Consider the following 25,104-nt stretch of genomic DNA (forward strand, 5'->3'; position numbering starts at 1 on the left):
CTCGGCTGGAAATTTCTAAACCAATCCAAATGCCTCGTGAAGGCGGAGCTCAGAGTAGGGGGCGGAGATCTCAACAGCAGGGAGAAGCAGCAGGTGGTCTTTCTGACCCGCCATCGTCAAGCACGTGGAGGCCACTGAAAGAGTGAGACCGAGAGAGAGGTGATGACGGGGATCGTGTCACAATTCACCTGACAAAATGGCTGACTGACTTACCATCTGTATGGTCAACACAGTCTCACTGGACCCTCAGACCCTGCTTCTTCACGGCCTCGGCTCACGTCGGGTTGCTTTTATCTGACAATTCAGGAAGTCACATGAAGCAGTGAAAGTCACACTTCTGTTGAGGTCAGTGAGCTGCGCGCCACTTCTGCTCATTTCATGGGCTCTCCAGCTGTGACGATGACGTCCTCGGTGATTTGGCTACTCTTGTGTCTTCTTTGGACAGGTTAGTGACCGGGGAGGGTGTCTGGACTGACTGGCACTGAGAGGGTGATGGGACTCATAAATCGGAGGTGTCTAATGAACTCTGCGTAGAGGCAGGGGGCATACAGGGGCCAAGCATTATGGTGCCCACTCCACACGAGTCAGAAGGAACAATGAAGCTCTCGTGAATCATTGTGTTAGTCAGAAGCATTGGCAGGGGCACAGCAAGTTGATTCCACCACGAAAATGAGAAGAAGAAGGTTAATCCAGGAGGCAGTGGGCATCTAGTTGGGCAATCCTAAGTGTCGAGTATAAATCCAGCGTGAGAACTGAATTGAAGGCCATCACAAAGACTGGTGCACACATTGGCTTCCTGAGATGAAAGCCTTCCTGTTTGACATTATGTTGCTTGAAGTGACAAGGACAGCATGTGAGTGCAACACAAATGTCACCCTGCAGAAGCACACAAAGCCGGCAAACTGAAATGAGGGAACGCCAGACGGCGGTGGTGGCATCTGAAGTGACAACCTCTGAGCCCCTCTGACTGCGTGGTGGCACGTTGGCTAGTGGACTGACTTGGTGTGCTGCCCACCTTCAGGGATGGTATGTCTTTGTTTCTGGGTCATTTGTGTTGTCACCGGTGGAATTGTCAGCCGCCTCTTCAGTGAAGAAGAGCCAAACAGCCTTCATCATTTCAAACATGAGCACTGCTGCAGTTAGGCACCACACCACCAGGGGGAGCCAGCTGTCACGGCATATCTAATGATTTAGTTCATCAGTTATGAACTCCTGCCGTGTTCAGACAATAGTATGAGTGTGTGTGAGTGTGTGTGTGTGTGTGTGTGTGTGTTTGCATTGCTATCTGAATGGGGACATACGCCTGACTGCACACCAACACAGTGAGGACCTCTGACCAAGTGGGGACCAAAAATGAGGTCCCCATAATTCTGCCCATTATAATTAATGCAAAATTGCTTCCTAAGGTGTGTACCATCAAAATCTACCATGACCCCAAAATTCATATTTCAATGAGTAAAATTTGTGTGTGTGTTTTGCCGCTGGATGCTCACAGTGTGTAAAACCCCCTACAGACACTTTGCGGTACTGCAGTGTGTTTTGGGGCTGGATGCTCACAGTTTTTAAAACCCCCTACAGACACTTTGCAGTACTGCAGGGTTAAGCACACTTTTGGTCACATGGCAGCAACACCGGATGTTCCCATTAGGTGCGTGCATATGGAGGAAAGATTGAAAGCCCGAAAGGATAAATCACAAACTGTTAAAAAAGGTAAACAGTGTTTTAATAAATGTTATGCTAGAGTAAGTAGTTAATCGTTGTTATTATTATTATTAGCCAATGAAGATGACGTTTTTATCTATTTAAAGCTTTGTTTGAATAAAAGTTTGTCAGGGTATGTTGTGTTTGTTGGTTTTTAAGAAGACCCTGCTTGACTATTTTTATATGCCAGCTTTATTATGCATTTAATTTTAAAACACAAATTATGCGTGTTTATATTCGGGAGTTTACATGTATATGTGTACATATATGTGTATATATACATAGAGAAAGAGAGAGAGAGACATATGTTGAAAATGAGAAGACAACGAATAAATCCGGAAAGCGAGGCTATTCGGTATGTGAGGTCATCTTCGGACAAATGCGGTTTGGAAATTAAATGTATCAGTTCAGAGAAAGGTAAGTTGTTTATAACCAATTTATTTTCTTAAATTATTAACATCGCATTTATATTAGCGAAGTACGTTTCACATACTCGGTCGTTCGCAGGACGTGGAGTTTTGCGGTGGATGCATTGGAAAAGGGTGACTTTGTGGCCGAGTACCGCGGTCAACTAATAAACGGAGCTGAAAGCGAGAGGAGGAGGCGAGTGTACCATCCTGCCGCTGCTGTCTTTCTTTTCGACTTTAAATGGAATAGGAAAAGCTGGTGGTGAGCTGTATTTATTTTTCAAATTTATGGTGAAAGTGTACTACGGTCTGTTCCGAAGTTAATATTGCAATAGTTAACAAAACGTCAGAATGAAAGTAAACGGCAGAAAAAAGTAATACTACCAGACAGTATAATCAGGTTTCCCTGTCTCCGAATAAAAAATAAATGCTTAATAAAATACTTTATGATATATACAACAAATTTGCTTTAACATAAAAAAACCGGTATAATAATGACCTGATCGCGTACGTGTAATGCAGATATGCTGTCTGAAGTGGCGGGACTCCTGGAGAAGCAGCTCCGAGATCCGCGTTCTCAGACACCGCAGTTAGTAAGCACTTTATTTAATGGAATCAGCCACCTGCTTCGACTCTCTGTCCGCCCTTCTCTGCCTTAGAGGCAGTTCATATGCCCACTGTCCACCTGCCCTGTGAGACACGGTAGCGGCCGCACACTCGGGCAGATGGACTGTAGCAGCCTGGAAACGTGTCTGAAGTGCTTCAAGTGCTCTGTCTGCAACATAGCGATCGCGGAGCTGCTTTTATGTCAGTTTCTCAAGGTAGTCCTTTCCACGTAAGTGAGGAGCTTGCCCTCTCAGGCTCAGACCCAGATGTGCTACACGATTATTTCCACGGAACACTACTCATTCTAATACATGAGGCAAATTGGCTGTGTGTAATCTTTATGTATGTATTTAAACTGCACTGCTGTTACAGCATTGATGGAGCCAAAGATGATGGCTCTGTTGGAAGAATGATAAATGACAACCACAAAAGTCCAAACTGCAAAATCAAGAAACTGGCAGTAGATGGAATGCCACACCTCTGCCTGTTTGCTTTAAGAGATATTCTTCCTGGTGAAGAAATCACATACAGCTATGGAGATGGACCATGGCCTTGGAGAAAACAGGTAAGAACTGTAGTCTTTATTTATGTATTTAGGATTAGTTTAGGTTGTTGTCACCTGTGAAGTAATTATTTTGTGTTTGTATGCAGGGAAAAGAAAAAGCCACTATTGTGTCATCACCATTACAGACAAATGACAAGGTAACTAAATCTACATTATTAATCTATACAGGCATTTTATTTTAATAAATTAAGACAGTTTTCCCAAACTCGGTCCTGGGGACCCCGTGGCTGCAGCTTCTGTTTTAATTAAACTCCTGGACTAATTAAGTGAACTGATATTTCCCAAGTTCTGTGTTTAGGGAACAATACAGAAATTAGAAAAATAAGTTTGCTAAAAAAAAATATTAAAATGTACCAAGCAGTTATATAGGAATAATGTATTTTTTCTTTTTAACAGTGTTTTCATCGTGATTTTCATTCTACTTTTCCAGGTGTTCTAATTGTTTTATTTATCCACTATTTAATAATTATACTAATTAGTAGGTCTGACTTTAAAGTAGTTGCAGCCTTTGATTATTCCGTGTTGTTTGCCTGGGTGTCTGCTCTGCTCATTTTAAATTGTCATTATTAAGATACAACGAAGGAGGAAAAACTGCACAGATAAAGGGCAAAGTATAATGAAATCAACAAAAGAGAGTTAAGCATTTAAATATATCATAAAAGCAGAAATATTTTTAAATGTAAAAATCATGCTGCTTTGCTTTTCAAATGTCGAATAAAAAAAAAAATACCAGCTAATTAAATGAGCTCAGTGTTATCACTTATTAGGAGTGTGGTTGGAACAAAACCTGCAGTCACAGGGGGTCCCCAGGGCCGAGTTTGGGAAAAACTGAATTAAGATATTATTAAAGAAGTACCAATAGTACACAGTATACATGCATTGCAATTTGTTACATTGCCTGAGTCTATATACTTTATTGCACTATTTTTAGATAATAAAGCTGTGTGATTGGAAGTGGAAATATATTTTTATATGATAATAAATTTAAGAAACACAAATATAGTGCCACAATTTCAATTAAAGGTATGAAAATGGATGGTGTACACTTAATTATAGGAAACTAAGAGAGGAAAGAATAAATATATGGTAAAATCGTTAATTGCAGACTCATTGTAAAGATTTTCCTAAACAAGAACATATTAGTATTCATTAGCATAATTTTGATATTTGCACTATAAATTTTCAGAAAACATACACAGTGTATGACTTAGTGAAACTTGTTTCCAACTTTTGTAGCACATAAACAATTCTGAATGAAACATGTGACAGAGAGAAAAATTAAGTGCACACACCAAAAGAATAAATGTTGTTTAAAGAGGAAGAAAAAGTATGGCTATCGTTTTGTGATATCATGTAAATCATGCAAAATGTACAACCATCTACAAGACCTAGAAACCCAGAAACTATTCAAGTAACTGAAAAGTTACTTAATTTTTATATGAACAATTTAGGCTTTTTTGAAGTTAAACATATTCATTGTAATAGGCTACTTTTTGGATTATGTAAAATATAAATTAACCCATATGAAATAACATTTCATGTACATACCATATAGTGCATATAGAAATGTGACTACTGCTGATTCAGAGTGCAATTTTGAATCACAGTATCTTTGAATGAGAATTAGGTATTATAAGGAACGGTCAAGTCCTATCAAAGGTTTACTTTGGGCATTCATACAGTATTTATGACAAAATATATTTTAAAAATCCAACAAAGGTTTTAACATCTTTCATCAAGTGGGAAACCAGTAAGTTCATTTTAGTATTAGAAGTATTATTATTGCATGTAAGACTGGAAAGTGATAACAGCATACCTGCCTTTATTATGCATTTGATCAATATTCTGTTTTTAGGGCACTGGGGAAAGGGATGTTGCCCAAAGCCAGATCTTGGCTCAACAGCCTACACTGGCACAAGTAAAAGGCACTCTTGCTATTGATGAACAGGTACAATTCTTTATAGCCTTAAACGTTTATTATTAGACAAATACTTTACATCACTTAATGGTAAAATGTTATATATTATCCATTTTTTTCACTAATCATTTAATTATTTTTGCCTTCTCAGAACCCTGATGGAAGAGAGAAGACCCTCAGTCATAGCTTAGCTGAAAAGACTTCTGAACCTCAAGAGAAAGAAGCAGTTATTACTAATGAGCAGGTACAGTTTTTTTTTACTTAATTTGCAAATATAACTAGAAATACACAGTATATATCTTTTAATGGCAAGATGTCTTATTTTGCTTTTAAATTTTAATCTGCTACAGTTTATTTCACAAAGCTGTTTTGTTTAAAAATTATATAGTCATTACACATAAGATCAGTTAACTACATTCCTCACTTGCTTTATGTTCACATGATGAGAGTGATCTGAAATATATCTGAATCCTCACAGGAACTGTGTCATTGTTATGCATTTCTTACTGCCCACCCTACTTCACTGAGGTCCCCCTAATGAAAATGACCTGAAGTATGTGTGAGAGTCCCCATAAGGGCAGTTAGTGAAGATGGGGTTACTTGTGCTACCATCCCCCACTTGCTTTAGGTCTACACAATTGTTGTGACTTGAAATGTGTGTGAGTCCCCACTAGGTTACTTAGTGATGATGGGGTTTCTTGTGCCACTGTCTACCCACTTAGTTTAGGTCCACACAGTGTTTGTGACATGAAATGTGTGTGAGTTCCCACAAGGACAGCGTCTTGTGTTTTAAATCCTAAAATATCTTTTTACTTCACTGAGGTCCCCTTAATGAAAATGACCTGGAATGTGTGAGAGTCCCCATAAGGGCAGTTATTGAAGATGGGGTTACTTGTGCTACCATCCCCCACTTGCTTTAGGTCCACACAATGGTCGTGATTTGAAATGTGTGTGAGTCCCCACTAGGTTACTTAGTGATGATGGGGTTTCTTGTGCCACTGTCTACCCACTTAGTTTAGGTCCACACAGTGTTTGTGACATGAAATGTGTGTGAGTTCCCACAAGGACAGCGTCTTGTGTTTTAAATCCTAAAATATCTTTTCACTTCACTGAGGTCCCCTTAATGAAAATGACCTGGAATGTGTGAAAGTCCCCATAAGGGCAGTTATTGAAGATGGGGTTACTTGTGCTACCATCCCCCACTTGCTTTAGGTCCACACAATGGTTGTGACTTGAAATGTGTGTGAGTCCCCACTAGGTTAGTTAGTGATGATGGGGTTTCTTGTGCCACTGTCCACCCACTTAGTTTAGGTCCACACAGTGTTTGTGACCTGAAATATGTGTCAGACCCCACAAGTATAGCTACATAAAAGATAGATTAACTCCTGCTCACCCCTTACTCTATGTCCCCACAGTGAATGTGAACTGAAGTATATGCAAGTTCTCACTAGGATTGTTGGTGGTGCTTCAGTACTTCTACCTCACTCAAATTCATTTAGGTCGCCATAATAAAAATCAACTGCTATAAATGCTAGTTCTAATAATTATAGTTAATGAAGAAAAGTTGACTCTCCTGTATGTGTTGCACTTATTCTTAAGACCTAATGAACTGTTGTCTTGTCTCCATATTCAATATTCAAGATTTGGCCTGAAAAATGTATTAAGCATAATCTCATTTAATTTACATTATGTACAGCATAATGTAAAATCTGGTATTCTGTTATCCCTGTAATTGCCTATAACGACACTTAACACTTATTTGAGCAGAAAGTATTTGATTGTAACTGGCCTTTGCAAAGTGTAAAAGTAAAAAGCAACAATGATAGCAATAGTAGGAATATTGCTACTATTGCTAATAACAACAGTAATAATACTAACACATCGTAATGTGTGTCAAACGAATATGACACCCAATTATATTTTTACAGACTGAAGACAACAGTGGATCTGACACTGAACCAGTTTCTTTAGAAAAGAGAGCTTGACTGTACTGTGCCAAAACTTAAGCGCTCTGACAGTGTTATTGTAAGTTATACCTCAATGGCATAAACTTTATAATTCAATATTTTCACTATAAAAATAACAGTGAGTATTTGATAGTGGGTTTTGAAATATTAAGCAATTGCTCATGTATATACATTATTAATAATAAATATAAAACAAAGCAATCATTAATCAAATAATGTAGTTTTCAACACCTGTTAATCAGTATGCAGTATAGGGATTTGTTTCTAGATGGCTTTCTTATGTTTTTAATAGGTGAGCGAGGAGATGCTTCAAAACTGTTCTGAGTCATCAGATTCCAGTATGAACCACAGCGATGATGACTACATTCCTAAGTCATCAGAAGAGAGTAGTCCAGACTGCAGTAGTGACTGCTTATCAGCACACATGAATGACAAAATAGATAAAGATGAGAAATCCTCTGCGTCATGTTCCACGTGTGATAGAACTGTACCTGATTCCAGTGTTTCAGACTCTGAAATTAAAGAATATGATCCAGTATCTGTAAAGGCAGTTTCTGTAAAACCGTGGAAGGAAGAGTATATGACAAAAACATTTTGCCTTTTCTGTGGTAAGTCCTATGCAAAATTGCCAGGCATATTGAACAAATTCATCGCAATGAGACTGAAGTTGCTAAAGCTCTCCAGTTTCCAAGAAAATCAAAAGAAAGAAGACTTCAAATAGATCTTCTTCAAACAGAGGCAATTTTGCTCACAATGTGGAAGTTTTAAAATGGGGAAAGGAATGCTCGTACCTCGAAGACAACCTAGAAATTGTTTGCCATCTAACGATTTTATGCATTGTTTAAATTGTCAGGGTTTTATTTAAGAAACAATCTTTGGCGACACATGAAACATTGCAAGCTTAGAAAACATGACCAACCAAAACCTGGAAAAAATAGGGTCCAGTCTTTGTGTGCATTTGCTGAACCTGTGCCTCCTGGTGTTGACAGTGGCCTTTGGAAGCTAATGAGTGAAATGATACAAGACAACATTTCACTTGTAGTCAAGAAGGATCCCTGCATTTTACAAATAGCACGACATCTCTTTAACAGGCTCGGTTCAGACATATCTAAACATGAATACATTCGTCAGAAGCTTAGAGAGCTTGGTCGTTTGTTGTTATGTGCAAGACAAATAACACCATTGCAAAATATGAGAGACTTCATAATTCCATGTAACTTTCCACATGTAGTAACAGCAGTGAAATGTGTTGCTGGGTACAACCAGGAGAGTGGCACAATGAAAACTCCTTCATTAGCACTGAAGCTTGGCCACAGCCTTCAGAAAATAGCCAATATAGTGGAAGCCCAGGCAATGGTAGAAGGAAATGAAATGATGGAAAAAAAGCTCAAAGCTTCCAAAAATTTATGAAACCCAGTGGAATGAGCTAATTTCATCTGTAGCCCTAAGATGTTTGAGAGAGTCAAAGTGGAATGCACCTCAGCTTTTGCCTTTTACCGAAGATGTGAAAAAAATGCATTTGTATCTTGATGACAAACAAGAAGAAAATTACAAAAATCTTCTAGCTGAGGCCTCTGCAAGAAACTGGGCAAACCTTGCAAAAGTCACTTTAACACAAATTATTTTGTTTAATCGCAGAAGAGAAGGAGAAGTTTCCAGAATGCTTCTAAATACCTTTTTGTTAAGAGATGTATCAGATTTGCATGGAGATGTTGCTCTTGCTCTTTCAGAACTAGAGCAAAAGCTTTGCCATCACTTTATCAGAATTGAAATTAAAGGCAAGCGTGGAAGGAAGGTTCCTATACTGCTGTCCCCAGCAATGCACAGAGCAATGAAGTTGCTTGCAGAAAAAAGAGAAGTATGTGGTGTGCCATGTGACAACAACTATATGTTTGCAAGACCTTCGGCTCTATCTCATTTTCGTGGATCTGATTGTATTCGACTTTTTGCCAAAGAATGTGGAGCAAAAAGTCCTAAAACACTTTCATCAACCAAACTCCGAAAACACGTGGCAACTCTGTCAAAAGTTCTTAACTTGAACGATACAGAATTGGATCAACTGGCTGATTTCCTTGGGCATGACATTAGAGTACACAGGCAATACTATCGTCTCCCAGAAGGCACTTTGCAGTTGGCTAAGATCAGCAAAATTCTCTTAGCTCTTGAAACTGGGCGCCTTGGAGAGTTTAAAGGAAAAATCTGGAGGATATCACCATTGATCCAACTGGTAATGACCATTTTCTTTCTCTCTATCTGCCTTAGTGTATACATATGCATAGCCAAACTTGGCATACTGCATAGCAAAGACAACAGCTGTAAATGTAAAATAGTTATGAATTTTGGCAGATGTGTCATGTTTGACATGACAAGGGCACCTCCTCCTTTCCACCTCCACTTTGGGTATACAAAATGTTCCAAAATGTATGATTTTGAAGTATGCCTCACATGCTGATAATTTAGTGTACTGTAGAAACCCACTTTTTCAATAAAGACAGACATACTCTGAAATTAACCTAATCTAATGGCCCTGGTCCACTTGAAGTGAACAATATTTAGATAGATAGATAGAAATACCAAACTATTCAAACATGAATATGTTCATAATTACATTCCTAACTAGTAGACATCTCTACCAGAATTCCTGAGCCAGTTTTATTTTTGTAAGCATTTACTTTCCTTCTTAGTATTCAAAGTTCAGTTTTGTATTTGACTATCGTGTATAGTGATGTATTTAAAAGTAGCTCCTATTTTTTCTTTGACTTTTATTAAAAGATCTTTTTTTACTGTAGAAAAAGTAGTGATTGAAAATGAAACATCAGAAAGTGAGGAAGAATTGAGTGATCATGAAGGTGATGCAGGTAAGCTGTTGTACATTTTACCTTACTTTGTAAATCCATTGGTGTTAAAGTTTATGGCTTTCTAACTATTTCTAAAATAATTTGACAAAATTTTGTTTAATTGATTAGGTTAAATAATTCTTGAAATTTTGTAACATAATTGGTTATGTTGTGTTTAGAAATGCAAGTAAAGCAGATGAAACGAGCACATGGCGAAGTTCAGGAAACAAAAGTTAACAGTGTTTGCCAAGGTGAGTACACATCAGTGCTACAATAAAGATTATTTTTTTAACTAAGCTATACAGAAGTTTATGTTCTGCTAATTGGAATTTTGTGGTGCAATTTTTAGGTCGTAAACGAGTGAAGAGGACAATGTGGAAAGAAGAAGAAAGAAGAGCAGTGGAAAACATTTGGCCAAATTTATAAATATATGTAAAGTGCCAGGAAAGAGAGAGTGTGAGGCCTGCATCCAAAATGAACCACAAGCTCTCAAAAATAGAGATTGGCTGGGTGTGAAATTCTATATAAAAAACCGAATTACCTCACTGAAGAGAAAGGTTTAAAACAAGTGTTTCCATTATCAATGCTGTTCATTTAAAGTTTAGTTATGGGAAATAATTTAATCAGTTTACATTAGGTCTTTTCATGGTATTTGAAAGCAACAGTTCCACAAAGCCAGTTACTTGTTTGCTCTTTAATAATTTGTATTTCATACGTTTATATGCACTTACATAAAGATATACACACGGTTATTTACAGGCTATTTCAATCAAGGACAGTGACTCTAACTTGTGTGGTGCCACCAGGAGACTTGGGCCTTGGTAGCTTTACTCAGGGTAGAAAGCACTGGTGTTGGGTTACTGATTTAAAAGAATTACCAGTAGTGAATCAGAGTAATTATTTCATACTGCAAACTTATAATACAGAAAACCTGCAATATTTACTGATTCCGTACACATTAATTTTAAATTAAATTGCTTCTTCATAACATACAATTTGATCACACGTTTACAAATATTGCAGTACTCATTAATTCAGATCAATTACAAATATATTTGAGCAATTACAGCTGAAGCTAAGATGTCTTGAAATAGTGAAATCTAAATATTTCTGGATCAAGCAAGTGTCAAATATCTGAAATGGGAGGTAATTCCAAAACAAATTAGCTTCAAGGTCATCGTGCTGTTTTACACTTAGATTTGGCTTTGTTATGATGACATTGTTTTAGGTTCAGTTATGTATGTTTATTGCATATTTAGTATAATGTGAGCAATGTTCTGGCTGAAAGAATATTGTGAACTTGAGTCTGGGTGCTCAGTTTTAATATTTGTTACTAAGAGGTGATGTAACTCAAATATAATGTGTACAGAAGCCAGTAAATATTGTAATTTTTAATATTCATCAGTTGCTTTTTTGCTTACATTGATAAATGAACGTTTAATTAGATGCTTTGGATTAATGTTTTAATTACTTTTTCATAATTAGTACACTGGAGTTGTCAATGTAGAGATGTTTCACAATGGAATACTGTATGCATGGAAGGCTATTCTTCAAAGCCAAGTAGTAACAGTGAACCTTAGCCAGGATGAAGGTGCATTTTTATTTTTCTCATTAAAAAAAGGTTAATTTATAAAAAGTTTTATTTTATTTATATATATATATATATATATATGTGTATATATATATATATATATATATATATATATGTGTATATATATATATATATATATATGTGTATATATATATATATATATATATATATATATATATATATATATATATATATATATATACACAAAAAGTAACAGATGCTGCAGATGGGCTAGCATCCCAGCCAGGATGGGTGTGGGTCTCCTACCTGATTGGTGAGGCTTGTATGTTTGAGCAGCCTGGAGTAATTTGAATCTTTACTGGGATAGATGATGTTCCATTATCTGGGCAGGAGGCCTTCATGGATGGATGGTGTGGATGGAGGCACACCCTGGCCAGGGTAGTTTCTGCTTCCATTCCAGGTCAGTAGGACTTAGTGGAAGGGTGGAGGGTCTGTCTCTCAATGCAGTGTGCTACCCCAAGTCCCAAGTGGATACATCCTCTTTAGGGCCATCCCATGTGTGCATCTATGGGACTGCTTGGGAGTTGTAGTACCTGATGGGCATCTCTGCTATAATATTGACTGCTGTAAGGATGTTCCGTCTGTAGAATAGGTATGTCCTTCCTGAGTAGCTCTCCATGGCGGCTGCCAAAATCATAGCAGGGCTGCCAATCGGGACTACGATTCTTGGGCAGCCCTACAAGTGCACACGTGGGAGTCCCTACAGATGGATGTCACCACCTGGTGCTAGGGGCACACAGCCCAGAGAGGTAGTCTCCTGTATCCTTCCCTTAAGTCCTCCTGACCGGAAAGTGAAGCAGCAACCATCCTGGGCGGAATGTGCGCACCATTCAGCCATGAAGGCTTTCCAGTTAGTAAAGGGAATACAATCTATCCCAGCAGGGATTCCAGTCGCCCAGGCTACTTATCCATACAGGCCTCCTGGCTGGTTCATCTGTCTCATATGTTAAAATATAAAGCTAATATATTAATATAGATATAAATAAATTAGTATGACATTTTCATTTTATTCATTGAACAGATTACCTGTCATTTGTAAAGAAAATCACTGTGAACATGTTGGTTAGACTCGCATACAGTACAAGCCTCTGATCTGATGTACCAGTCTTATTACAGTGGTATCATTTCTTCTAACTCTCAAATAATGTAAATAATGTAAATTAAATTTACTCAATGTTTTACAACATGCTTCCTCAGTTTATATGTTAAGATGTTTATGTAGTGTTTTTTGTGAGACTGATTTATTTAATAAAATAAAATTTAAAACGTTCTCCAAGACTTTTATTTTGTTTAACATACACATTCCACTGCTAATGTCAATAATGTCTTGGACAGAACTGTTCAGTGCTGGTGTCCAGTTGTTGGCAAGGGCAAGAGAGTTTATAAGGTAGATTTAGCTTTTGTGTGTAAAACTAGAGAATTCTGTGTGGCATAAAATTCACAGTTTATATTTAACTACAGTTTATCTGTTGAATGAATCTTTATTTCAGTTGAACTCAACTTGTGGGGGGTTGTGAATGCAATAAGATGCATCTTTTGTTTTTATATTCTCCCATGTCCTGTTTCAGAGCTTTGTGAAAATCAACTGTCAAAAGTTTTAGTAGATAGCTGTACATTTGCACAAAGTGTCAATGTGGCCTGATGGACCACGCTTAAAATGGTCCTTTATATGCCAGAAGATCAACAATGCCATCTGCATTTTTGTGTTTTGTTAGCTTCAAGCTTCTTTTATATTAACTTCTTGATGAGGACTTGAGTTTAAGATTCATAAAACAGACGTCACTGAGGGCAATATTTCTTAAAGAATTCAATGCTGATTCATAGTAGAAATTCTAGGTGTAAACATTAATAATATGGACAGGTTTGTGTCTCTTGTGCTGTGCTTGTTTGTTTGTTGATTAATGATAGTCAATGAATTGGAGATGTTACATTCAGAACAAGTATTGTATTCAAATTTTCATTTAAAATTGCTAAAGACCTAACAGGTGTTGAACTGAATAATATCTGGCAATCTACAATTAAGTTAATTTCTTATTCGCACACTATTGAAGTGCTTCACAAGTATAACATGATCGTGCTAATGTTTCTTTTGGCCTCAGTAAACATCTCTCAAATAGGGAGATTTTTCAGACAGAGCCATGGTTTATTTATTTGTGCAAATTTGTGGCTTAATCAATGAGATTAATGAGAGTGATCATCTTTTTGAAAACAGTAAAAAAAAAAAGTGCATTATATTATTTTTAGTTTCAAATTAATTGTCTGAATATTATGACTGAATTGAAAGTGGTGGTTGTTTACAGTACTGACTTGATTTTTAATCTTCATTTAATAGCACGTGCTTGTTCAACAAATACACCAATCAAAAGCTATTAAAGCTACTGAGAGGTGAAGGGATGGGAGAAATTATCAAGGGATGTGATACACTAGGCAGCAAATGAACAGTCAGTTCTTGAAGGTGATGTGGTAGAAACAGCAAAAGAGGGCAAGCGTAAGGATCTGAGAAACTCTGACAAGGGCTACGTTGGGATGGATAGATGACTGGGACAGAGAATCTGCCTTCACTCTCTTCTTAACCTCTCTTCCACACTCCCCATTACTCTGTACTGTTGATCCCAAGTATTTAAACTCATCCACCTTCACCAACTCTACTCCGTCATCCTCACCATTCCACTGACCTCCCTCTCATTCACACACATGTATTCTGTCTTGGTGGTCCTGCTGACCTTCATTCCTCTCCTCTCATATCTCCACCTCTCCAGGTCCTCTCCTCATCCTGCTCCCTACTATCACTACAGACCGCAATGTCATCAGCAAACATCATAGTCCATGAGGACTCCTGTCTAATCTCGTCTGTCAACCTGTCCATCACCATTGCAAATAAGAAGGGTTTAATTAATGAATGTTGTAACTGATTGGTGTAAAAGATGGTTTTTCACAAATTTCATTTTGTTATCTTACGTGAGCTTTATATTATGGACAGCTATCCTTTATTCTTTTCTTCTATTTACCTTGACCTTGAAATTTAAACAATTGTGAAATTCACCCTGGTGGGATGGGCTGAAGGTGTATCATTTTATGTTAGTGAAGCAAAAAATAAAAGAACAGAATATGGGATTAAAATTGACATCTAGAATTGGTATGGAGGCTATAGTGCTGAAATCGTATTAAATGTGATATTGAAATTAAAAACAGAGCCACCTTTCCATAGTTAATTACAGTGTGTTTTTGTAGTATTCTCTAGATTCACAGTTTCGATTGGTTTTTCAATAACTTTGTTATGGTTTAAAATGATGACTGCAGTTTCATTTTCTATTAGAGCTACTGAACACTTGGCTGTTTGGTCATTACGATATTATACATGTGGTAAAAGTGAAAGAAAACTTTTAAGCCTATTTTGTACCTTGTTTATTCAGAGTTGATAAAGTTAGGAAAGGCAGCAAAAATAAACTGAATTAGGAATTAAAAATGTTACTATGGAATAAATGTTCAATAATTTGAATTTGCAGTAAGTACAAACAAACACATTGGATGTGTGCATAATCACAGAACTGTTGAGACAAAGGAATTTTTTGTTTTATTTCAACTTCACTGGCATGAGTGGTGGGCAGTACTTAAATAGCCATATAATTATATAAAATTAACCAGGCCATAAGTTTGAGAAAATATAAGATAACAAATACATACTGTATGAAAATGTCAGAAGTAAATTGAACTATAATCTTGCACAGATTCAAAAGGAAAAATAAAATAATTATGGGAAATGGTTTCAGATATTTGGAACAAATTTTTACCTATAATTTAAAGGATAATTTTAAACTGCATGTTTAATTTACATTTCTAAGAAATCAAAAAGCATGCTCACATATCTGTAAAGGAACAATTATTTACTATAGTGTGTTTATATCTGACAAAATGCATATGTAAATCAGTGTCCCCAATATGCAAGTTGTCCCCATACAGTGGTCGATTCTGAGTGATTGTGCGTGTATTCCATTGTCCTAGCTTTACATAAATACCTGAACATGTCCTCATAAGTCGGTAAAAAGTCAATTTGTCCATGAATTTTATTTAGGGAATTTAAAATGCTCAGCATACCTAGAATAAAGCTTTAATATATGTAATTTAACAGGCTAGACCTAGCAGTCTTCAGAATGTGCTGTCCCCACAAATCATGATCCAGTCATGTGTCCTCATTATGTAGACTTTACAAGTATGTGTGTGTGTGTGTGTGTGTGTTTGTGTGTGTGTGTGAGACGGTGCCCTGCAGTGGACTGGCATCCCATCCAGACCCTTAACCTGCTTGAGTATGAGCTCCAAAAATGACATCCAGTATATGAAAAAAAATGGGTACAATGTGCTCAAATAGCGTTTGATACAGAAAGGCGCTATATTAAATATCGGTTGTTAGGAAACTTTCATTTTCACCCCAAAGATACACAACTCTGAGTTTCTAAAATGAATTTTATTACAGAAAGATGCAATTTTAAATAAAGGTTGCTAGAAACTTTCATGCATCTCAGGTTAAGTGCCAGCTCTGAATCTCCATAGTATCTGTGTGTGTGTGTGTGTGTGTGTGTGGTATACTGGCAGCATGGTGACTTCCGTGGTTTTTATTTGTTGGGACAAAACAGGGAAAAGTGAAACACTGTGAGGGGACGTGAAGGGTCTTCAGCCAGTCGTTGCATTGGATGACTGAGCTCTTGGACCTTACACTGGGCACTGGGTGCATTTGAGAGCATTAAGGGCCAGTGGGCACGGCCCCATCAGATGTTGTATAAAATAAGTCATAGGCTTCCCTCGATCTTTGAACTTATTACTGAAATCTTTAAACCTCACGTGTGTCTTCTTAAGCGATTTTCTCCCCATTTGTTTCTATCATAAGTGCAATGCCATTCTGCGTGCTTTTAACGTCTATGAATTTGTCTTTGTGCTGCCAGTCTGTTCCTGCTTGTGGTACCAGCGCCATTGGCCCTGCAGTGATCTCCGGACCCTTGGCTGCCTGTAGTGCCCAGTTTAGCTCTGCACATTGAGGCCAGGGGGTCCCTTGGCATTACACTGAGGAGGACATCGCTGTGCTTAGAGGGGGGCTGAGTAGCATCTCGATTTTTACACGTGGGCCATGTTAAATTTCGAAATGCCTCTGAAGATGCCCACGTGTGCCATATCCACTCTCTCAGCCCACAGCCTGGTGCCCCAATTTTGAAGAAGTACAGAAAGATAAGATCTGCATTTGGAGAAAATTATTTTCTTTGACGGTTTGCTGGCCTTGCACTCACCACTGAACCCCTGGCTGGATGGTGGGCACCACTGCTAGTGTGCCATGTGAGTCGTCTGTGTGTCCTGTGCGTGTGTTTGTCACTTGTCCTCTTTCACCACAGAGCGGTTTGATGCTGCACTTGCGGTATTCCTGTTTCAGTTTAGGAAACTCATAGGCGGGCAGTGGCTGGTCGGTGAGACCCTCGCTTTACTTAGTGCTTCAATCTCCATGGTCGGTGATGGCCAGTCTGGGTGGGCTGAAGACCCCAGTGTTGAGGTGACACATCTGTTTAGCTCCAGACTGACCACCATCACCGGTGCCACTCAGAGATCTTTGTTCTCATTTCACGCCTCTGCTCCCTCAGTGATATTTTGCAGGCCAGGGGTCTTCATTCCAGCTGCGTCCCCCAGTCAGACACCCAGGTGCAGGTTTTACTTCTTCTTGAACTTTGTAGCTCATGAGCCCTCCTAGTTGTTATTCAACTTCAGGCCCTCTGATTTGTGTTCTGAGCTTATGGCACCATAATAATAGTTAGAATGGTGGTCTCTGCCCACTTCTCGGTCCTGAGCTCTCATCATAAAGCATTAGGTTGGAGGTCAGAAGACGTTTGAGGCTGAGGTCTTGAATGGTCTCTTAAATCTTTGGCTCCCATTTTAGTTGATACTCTGAGTAAAGTAAAATGGATGAGGAGATGAAGAACGGAGCTGACTGTCAGATGGTGAGGAAGTCACAGGGCATCACTGATGCCAGCTGAGACCTACCAGGCAGTGACAGCCCATTTCTGGATGATTGTCTGAAATGTGAAAGGCGTGTAGACTTGGGGGGGACAAACGTGACTAGTGAGGTCAGTCCGTGTGAAAGTTAGAGACGTCTGCACACATAAAGGGGGATCCTGGCATGGGCTGCCATAACTTTTATGCTAAAATCCTGGCAGGTGCCACAGCCCATGCAGTGACCACTCTGAGGCTGACAATGGTGTCCATTATGAAGGCAGCCCAGTCCTGGTCACCTTGTCACTGTCTGTTCCTCTCAAGGAAACATAAAGCAGCTGCCCCCATTTTTAACCATCATTCACATACAGTTTATTCCACCTCACACTGGCTTCAAATCTCAGTTAGGGGGACATTTCTAAGGTTCCCTTATTGTCCAGTCCTCTCTATTGTTACTTGATGGTCATGTTGTGGACCTTCAGCTTGTCCAGCACAGATGCCCCTCTAACTTCTAATTTCTAATTTGGTTTCCGTTCCTTTCAGGTGAAGTCCTCTCATCTTCAGAGGTGGCGGTCACTGCTACAGCTGGTCACAATGTCACTCTGCCCTGCCGGTCCTTGTCCTTCAGATTTGGGGTTCATTCCTTTTGCTGGGGACGCGGTGAATGTCCACTCACTGGTCAGTGTGGATCCAATGAGATTTATAAGTGGGATGGCCGACTTCACAGAATGTCAGACAAATACCAGCTGACTGGTGACATCCAGCGAGGAGATCTGTCACTCACTGTGGTCAACGTCACGATGGAAGACAGTGGGCCGTACTGCTGCCTCATTGAGATCTTAGGACCGTTTAATGACGAGAGGAACTCCATACGCCTCACGGTGACTGAAGGTTTGACTTTTCATTTCTTCTCCATCTCTAAATGTCTGTTTTTCTTATCAGTTGACGTCTGATCTTTACTGAGTGGCTCAGAGTCATATGAGAGGTTGTGCCCAGCAGGGGGTGCTAGCGTCCTTTGGGTTTTTCTGTGTAGTCCTAGTTATGCTAAGAGCTTTTCCAGTCCTCATCAAAAATAAATAACAAAATAAAGCACAATAAAAATATACATTTTAATGCTGATGGTCAACAAATCAGAACTCACAGGGACCCATGGAGAAACCCCCCCGCCCAAGTTCAGAGTTTTTACAGCTCAGGGTATCTTCGTTTTCGTAGCTCCTCAAACAGCCGGTGGCCGTGGACAGTCCAGGTGGGCTGAAGACCCCAGTGTTGAGGTGACACATCTGTTTAGCTCCAGACTGACCACCATGACCGGTGCCACTCAGAGATCTTTGTTCTCGTTTCACGCCTCTGCTCCCTCTGTGATATTTTGCAGGCCAGGGGTCTTCATTCCAGTTGTGTCCCCCAATCAGACACCCAGGTGCAGGTTTTACTTCTTCTTGAACTTTGTAGCTCATGAGCCCTCCTAGTTGTTATTCAACTTCAGGCCCTCTGATTTGTGTTCTGAGCTTATGGCTTCATAATAATAACTAAAATGGGGGTCTCTAATGGCTTCATGGTCCTGAGCTCTTCATAAAGCATCAGTTTGAACACCAAATTTAGGATGGAAGTCAGAAGACGTTTGAGGCTGAGGTCTTGAATGGTCTCTTAAATCTTTGGCTCCCATTTTAGTTGATACTCTGAGTAAAGTAAAATGGATGAGGAGATGAAGAACGGAGCTGACTGTCAGATGGTGAGGAAGTCACAGGGCATCACTGATGCCAGCTGAGACCTACCAGGCAGTGACAGCCCATTTCTGGATGATTGTCTGAAATGTGAAAGGCGTGTAGAGTTGGGGGGGACAAACGTGACTAGTGAGGTCAGTCCGTGTGAAAGTTAGAGACGTCTGCACACATAAAGGGGGATCTTGGCATGGGCTGCCATAACTTTTATGCTAAAATCCTGGCAGGTGCCACAGCCCATGCAGTGACCACTCTGAGGCTGACTATGGTGTCCATTATGAAGGCAGCCCAGTCCTGGTCACCTTGTCACTGTCTGTTCCTCTCAAGGAAACATAAAGCAGCTGCCACCATTTTTAACCATCATTCACATACAGTTTATTCCACCTCACACTGGCTTCAAATCTCAGTTAGGGGGACATTTCTGAGGTTCCCTTATTGTCCAGTCCTCTCTATTGTCACTTGATGGTCATGTTGTGGACCTTCAGCTTGTCCAGCACAGATGCCCCTCTAACTTCTAATTTCTAATTTGGTTTCCGTTCCTTTCAGGTGAAGTCCTCTCATCTTCAGAGGTGGCGGTCACTGCTACAGCTGGTCACAATGTCACTCTGCCCTGCCGGTACTTGTCCTTCAGATTTGGGGTTAATTCCTCTTGCTGGGGATGCGGTGAATGTCCACTCACTGGTCAGTGTGGATCCAATGAGATTTATAAGTGGGATGACCAAGTGCTCAGAATTTCAGAAAATACCAGCTGACTGGTGACATCCAGCGAGGAGATCTGTCACTCACTGTGGTCAACGTCACGATGGAAGACAGTGGGCCGTACTGCTGCCGCATTGAGATCTTAGGACCGTTTAATGACGAGAGAGGAACTCCATACGCCTCACGGTGACAGGAGGTTTGACTTTTCATTTCTTCTCCATCTCTAAATGTCTGTTTTTCTTATTAGTTGACATCTGATCTTTACTGAGTGGCTCAGAGTCATATGAGAGGTTGTGCCCAGCAGGGGGTGCTAGCGTTCTTTGGGTTTTTCTGTGTAGTCCTAGGGTTATGCTAAGAGCTTTTCCAGTCCTCATCAAAAATAAATAACAAAATAAAGCACAATAAAATATACATTTTAATGCTGATGGTCAACAAATCAGAACTCACAGGGACCCATGGAGAAACCCCCCGCCCAAGTTTTTACAGCTCAGGGTATCTTCGTTTTCGTAGCTCCTCAAACAGCTGGTGGCCGTGGACAGTCCAGGTGGGCTGAAGACCCCCGGGTTGAGGTGAAGCATCATTTTAGCTCCAGACTGACCACCATGACCGGTGCCACTCAGAGATCTTTGTTCTCGTTTCACACCTCTGCTCCCTCAGTGATGATTTGCAGGCCAGGGGTCTTCATCCAGTTGTGTCCCCCAATCAGACACTCAGGTGCAGTTTTTACTTCTTCATGAACTTCGTAGTTTGTAGAAACAGCAGACAAGTCCTGAGGGCTGCAGGCAGAGGAGCGAATTGACCACTCAGTTCATTGATGGCCAGTTCTGCTTGTGCTGCTGGGAGTTAATGGGCTCATGCGGTGAGACCCCCGCTCTCTCTCTTGTGCGAGGTGGTCCGGGGCCATTAGACTCATATCAAGGTAACTGAATAATACAATTTATCGATAAGCACAAAGATTGTAGAAATGTGATAAGTGCATATAAACACACTGGCCACTTTATTAGGTACACCTGATTGTTAACTCAAATCTCTAATCATTTCAGCATTTCAGCCTGTAGACATCATCAAGACCACCAGCTGAAGTTCAAACCGAACATCAGAATGGGAAACAAAGGGGACTGAAGTGACGTGGCATGGCTGTTGGTGCCAGTTGGGCTGCTGTGAGGATTTCACAAACTGCTGATTTCCTGGGAATTTTATGCCCAACCATCTCTAGGGGTTGACAGAGAAAGGGGAAAATTTCAGTGAGTGGCAGAGGTCTGGACGAAAATGCCTTGTTGATGCCAACGGTCAGAGGAGAATGGCCAGACTGGTTCAATCTGATAGAAAGGCAGCAGGAACTCAAATCAGCACTCGTTACAAGCAAGGTGTGCAGAAGATCAGCTCTGAGCACGCCACACGTCAAACCTTGAAGCAGATCGGGGGCTACAGCAGCAGGAGACCACCCTGGGTGCCACTCCTGTCAACTCAGAACAGGTGACTGAGGTTACAATTCACATGGGCTCACTAAAACTGGACTGGTAAAATTCACGTGGGGTGTGGTGGAACAGGAGAGTCGCATCCTGGATGTGCAGCCAACAAATCAGCAGCAACTGTGTGATGCTATCACGTCAACGTGGACCAAAATCCATGAGGAATGTTTGCAGCACCTTGTTGAATGTGCGCCATGAAGAAATACGACAGTTGAGAAGGCTAATGGGTACGAGCAGGGTGTACCTAATAAAGTGGCCACTGAGTGTACACGATCATAGAAGACGTGGCGTCAGTCAGAGGAGACGGGTAGGCATCTAACACACACGGAGAGGCTGGAGGTTTACCGGCTGTTTAGATTTCTACTTCAACTTGGCACAGACCAACACTTTTACGACACCAAGGCTTCAAGGACGACGTCTGCTGTTTGGTGGAGCCGTTGCTGTCGTTGCTCCGATTTCAAGTGGAGGACCTTCTCTTTGTCTTTGCCACATGGCCCTTTGTCCATTACATGATGCTGCCTTCCTCAGTTTGCTTTTAGGTGAGGTGATGATCAGTGAGCAGCAGGATGGTTTCATGCCAAGAAAGAGCACCACAGATGAGATGTTTGCTCTGAGGATGTTGACGGAGAAGTAGAGAGAAGGACAGAAGGAGTCGCATTGCGTCTTTGTGGACCTGAGAAAGCAGATGACAGGGTGACTGAGAGGAGCTGTGGTATTGGATGAGGAAGTCGGGAGTGGCAGAGAAGTACGTAAGAGTGGCACAGGATATGAAGTGTGACCGTGGTGAGGAGTGCGGTGGGAGGGACGGAGGTGGGATTACATCAGGGATCGGCTCTGAGCCCTTTCTTATCTCCAATGGTGATGGACAGGCTGATAGACGAGATTAGACAGGAGTCCCCGTGGACTGTGATGTTTGCTGATGACATTGTGATCTGCAGGCTGAGGAGACCCTGGAGAGGTGGAGAAACGAGAGGAGAGGAATGAAGGTCAGTAGGACCACCAAGACAGAATACATGTGTGTGAATGAGAGGGAGATCAGTGGAATGGTGAGGATGAGGGGAGTAGAGATGGTGAAGGTGGAGGAGTTTAAATACTTGGGATCAACAGTACAGAGTAATGGGGAGTGAAGAAGAGAAGTGAAGAAGAGAGTGCAGGCAGGGTGGAGTGGATGGAGAAGAGTGTCAGGAGTGATTGGTGACAGACGGGTATCAGCAAGAGTGACAGGGAAGGTCTACAGGACGGTAGTGAGACCAGCTATGTTATATGGGCAGGAGACGGTGGCACAGGAGACAGAGCTGGAGTGGCAGAGTTAAAGATGGTAAGATTGGCATTGGGTGTGACGAGGATGGACAGGATTAGAAATGAGGACATTAGAGGGTCAGCTCAGGTGGGACAATTGGGAGACAAAGTCAGAGAGGTGAGATGGCATTGGTTTGGGCATGTGGAGAGGAGAGATGTTGGGTATACTGGGAAAAGGATGCTAAAGATAGAGCTGCCAGGCAACAGGAGAAGAGCAAGGCCTAGGTGAAGGTTCATGGATGTGGTGAGAGAGGACATGCAGGTGACAGGTGTGACAGAGCAAGATGACGAGGACAGAAAGAAGACGAAGAAGATGATCCGCTCTGGTGATCCCAAACAGGAGCAGCCAGAAAGAGAAGGAGAAGTAGACAGGACTGGTGAGCCCTGGTGGGCTGACTGGCCTCTTCTCGTCCAGATTGTTCTGGTGTCCCTTCCCCTTCTGACAAGTGGCCAAGAGAAATGATCTGCCGAGTGGCTTTTCTCTGAGGGTCTTCTCCGTCCTCTCATCTACAAAGAGAAGCTGAACGATAAAAGCCGAGCTAATTTGGCTCAGCACTGGCCGGGGGTCTCAGGCAGGCCTACCCCATTAGGTTCAACAAGGAAAATAACTAAAAGAACAAACAGAAGAGACCAAAAAGGAACAAAGGAAAAGAACTAAGACACAAGTAAAAGGCAAAACAATACAAAAGAAAGAAAATAAAAGGCTGTTAATATAAAATATAAGGTGGCAATGGAGCTCTGGGTAAACCCCAGCAGCAAGTGTGTAACACGAGTTATAACTAAACAAACAAACAAACAAATAAACAAATAAGTAAATAAATGTCATGACAGCCTCAGATGGAAGGCACCATATAAAATAAATGAGCTCCTTACAGAGACCACCACAGTAGCTGAAGTCCAGCAGAGGTTGCTGCTCAGATTTCTCTTCTTTAATGCTCTTCTTATTCTTCTCTTGTCATTTGTTTTATTCTTTTGTTTCCTTTTAGCCTCTCTAAGCAGTGACAAGATGGCGTCGTCAGCGTCACCCACACCCCTGCAGATGAGGGACCTTCACCTCTTCACCATGTGTGCCGTCATCGCCGTCTTCACCGTCCTGACTGTGGTGGTCATCCTGGTGCTCGTCAGCTGTAAGTATAAAGAAGAATGTCAGCGCAGCCTTCCCATAGGGCTCACTAGGGCTCATCAGAGTCTACTTACACCTCCGGATGTGCCCATTGGGTGGTCTGGCCAGCCAGCTGTCAGTGGGCACCCTGTGATGGACTGGCCAGCTGTCTAGGGTTGCATTTAGTGGGACTGAGAATGTCTAAATGTGTGCCCTGATCAGGCCTTAGGCCTACGAGGGCCTAAAGTGAAATGAGGCCCAGAGACAGGTGACATACGGTTTATAGGTGGTCTTTGGGGTGGTCTTTACAAGAAAAAGAGACAACAAATGAGCCACTGACGGGCTGATTGGCCTTTCAGAATTCATTTGAAGTGAGCACTGCATTCTGTAAGCAGCTAAGACTTGTGTTGAAAGCTGCTGACGTGTAAATGTCTTCTCAGGGAAATCCACTTCATCAGGGAGGGGGATGCCAGCCCCCGTGATGGACACCCGTGTCACCGCTGGATGGCCTCAAGCAGAAGAGCCGAGTCACAGAGACATCTGAACATGGAAGGAGCCGACTGGCGGAATAAGACAACACTGGAAATGTCCGACTGTAATAAGGACGAGGTCCAACAATTCAAGCCACACGTGTGCAGGCCTATCAAGGAAATCAAGGGGGGGAACGCAAGGTTTAAAGGGTCTTTTTTTATTTGTTTCACACTTCACACATGAATAGCATGCCGAATGACCCTTACTTACAAATGCCACTAGACACTTGGGCCATGGTGTCAGGTCTGATGGGTCCCAGTGGCCTTCTGGGCTCCCCATTGGTTCACATTTACAAATAAAGGGAAGCTGAGGACCTCCATGTCTGTCGTGTGGCTCATGCTGCTGTTACAGGGGGTCTCCATGGCGTCTCAGTACAGATTTACACCTTCACATGGCACCACATAACAATGTCAAACCCGCCTCATCTAATTTAGAGTTTACCCTGACAGCCACGCCCACATTGTCCTGAAGTCCCGCCTCTTCCGGTCGGACCCTGTAAGTCCAGCAGTCCCCCTCACTGGGATTTCCAACCTCTCTGTGCTCCCTAACTCTGACCTGCCCTTCAGAACTTCTCAATCGAAGACGCTGGTAGGCTAAGGAGGCATTTCAGGGGACATTGTTCAGTTGTGCCATCCTGCACTTACTTTTGTTCAATGTTCTGGTCCGCAGCAGTGAACGGGGTGTCCCAGTGGGTGACCCAGCT

At 41.2% G+C, this 25,104-nt stretch overlaps 1 protein-coding gene and 1 long non-coding RNA gene across 2 annotated transcripts; both read left to right on the top strand.

The window, feature by feature from the left end:
- Nucleotides 1-393: 393 nt before the first annotated feature.
- On the top strand, nt 394-24,704 carry LOC120542678 (T-cell immunoglobulin and mucin domain-containing protein 4-like). Its single transcript, XM_039775285.1, has 4 exons — nt 394-445; nt 18,124-18,471; nt 23,755-23,895; nt 24,311-24,704. Exons 1-4 carry the CDS (start codon nt 400-402, stop codon nt 24,412-24,414), a joined length of 639 nt encoding a protein of 212 aa, XP_039631219.1. The 5' UTR covers nt 394-399; the 3' UTR covers nt 24,415-24,704.
- LOC120542219 lies at nt 9,358-10,408 on the top strand. The gene is made up of 4 exons (XR_005636169.1): nt 9,358-9,391; nt 9,954-10,022; nt 10,181-10,252; nt 10,351-10,408. It is a non-coding gene; the product is annotated as an uncharacterized LOC120542219 (long non-coding RNA).
- Nucleotides 24,705-25,104: the final 400 nt, after the last annotated feature.

This window comes from Polypterus senegalus, chromosome 13 (assembly GCF_016835505.1).
Source record: "Polypterus senegalus isolate Bchr_013 chromosome 13, ASM1683550v1, whole genome shotgun sequence".
Lineage (NCBI taxonomy): Eukaryota > Metazoa > Chordata > Cladistia > Polypteriformes > Polypteridae > Polypterus > Polypterus senegalus.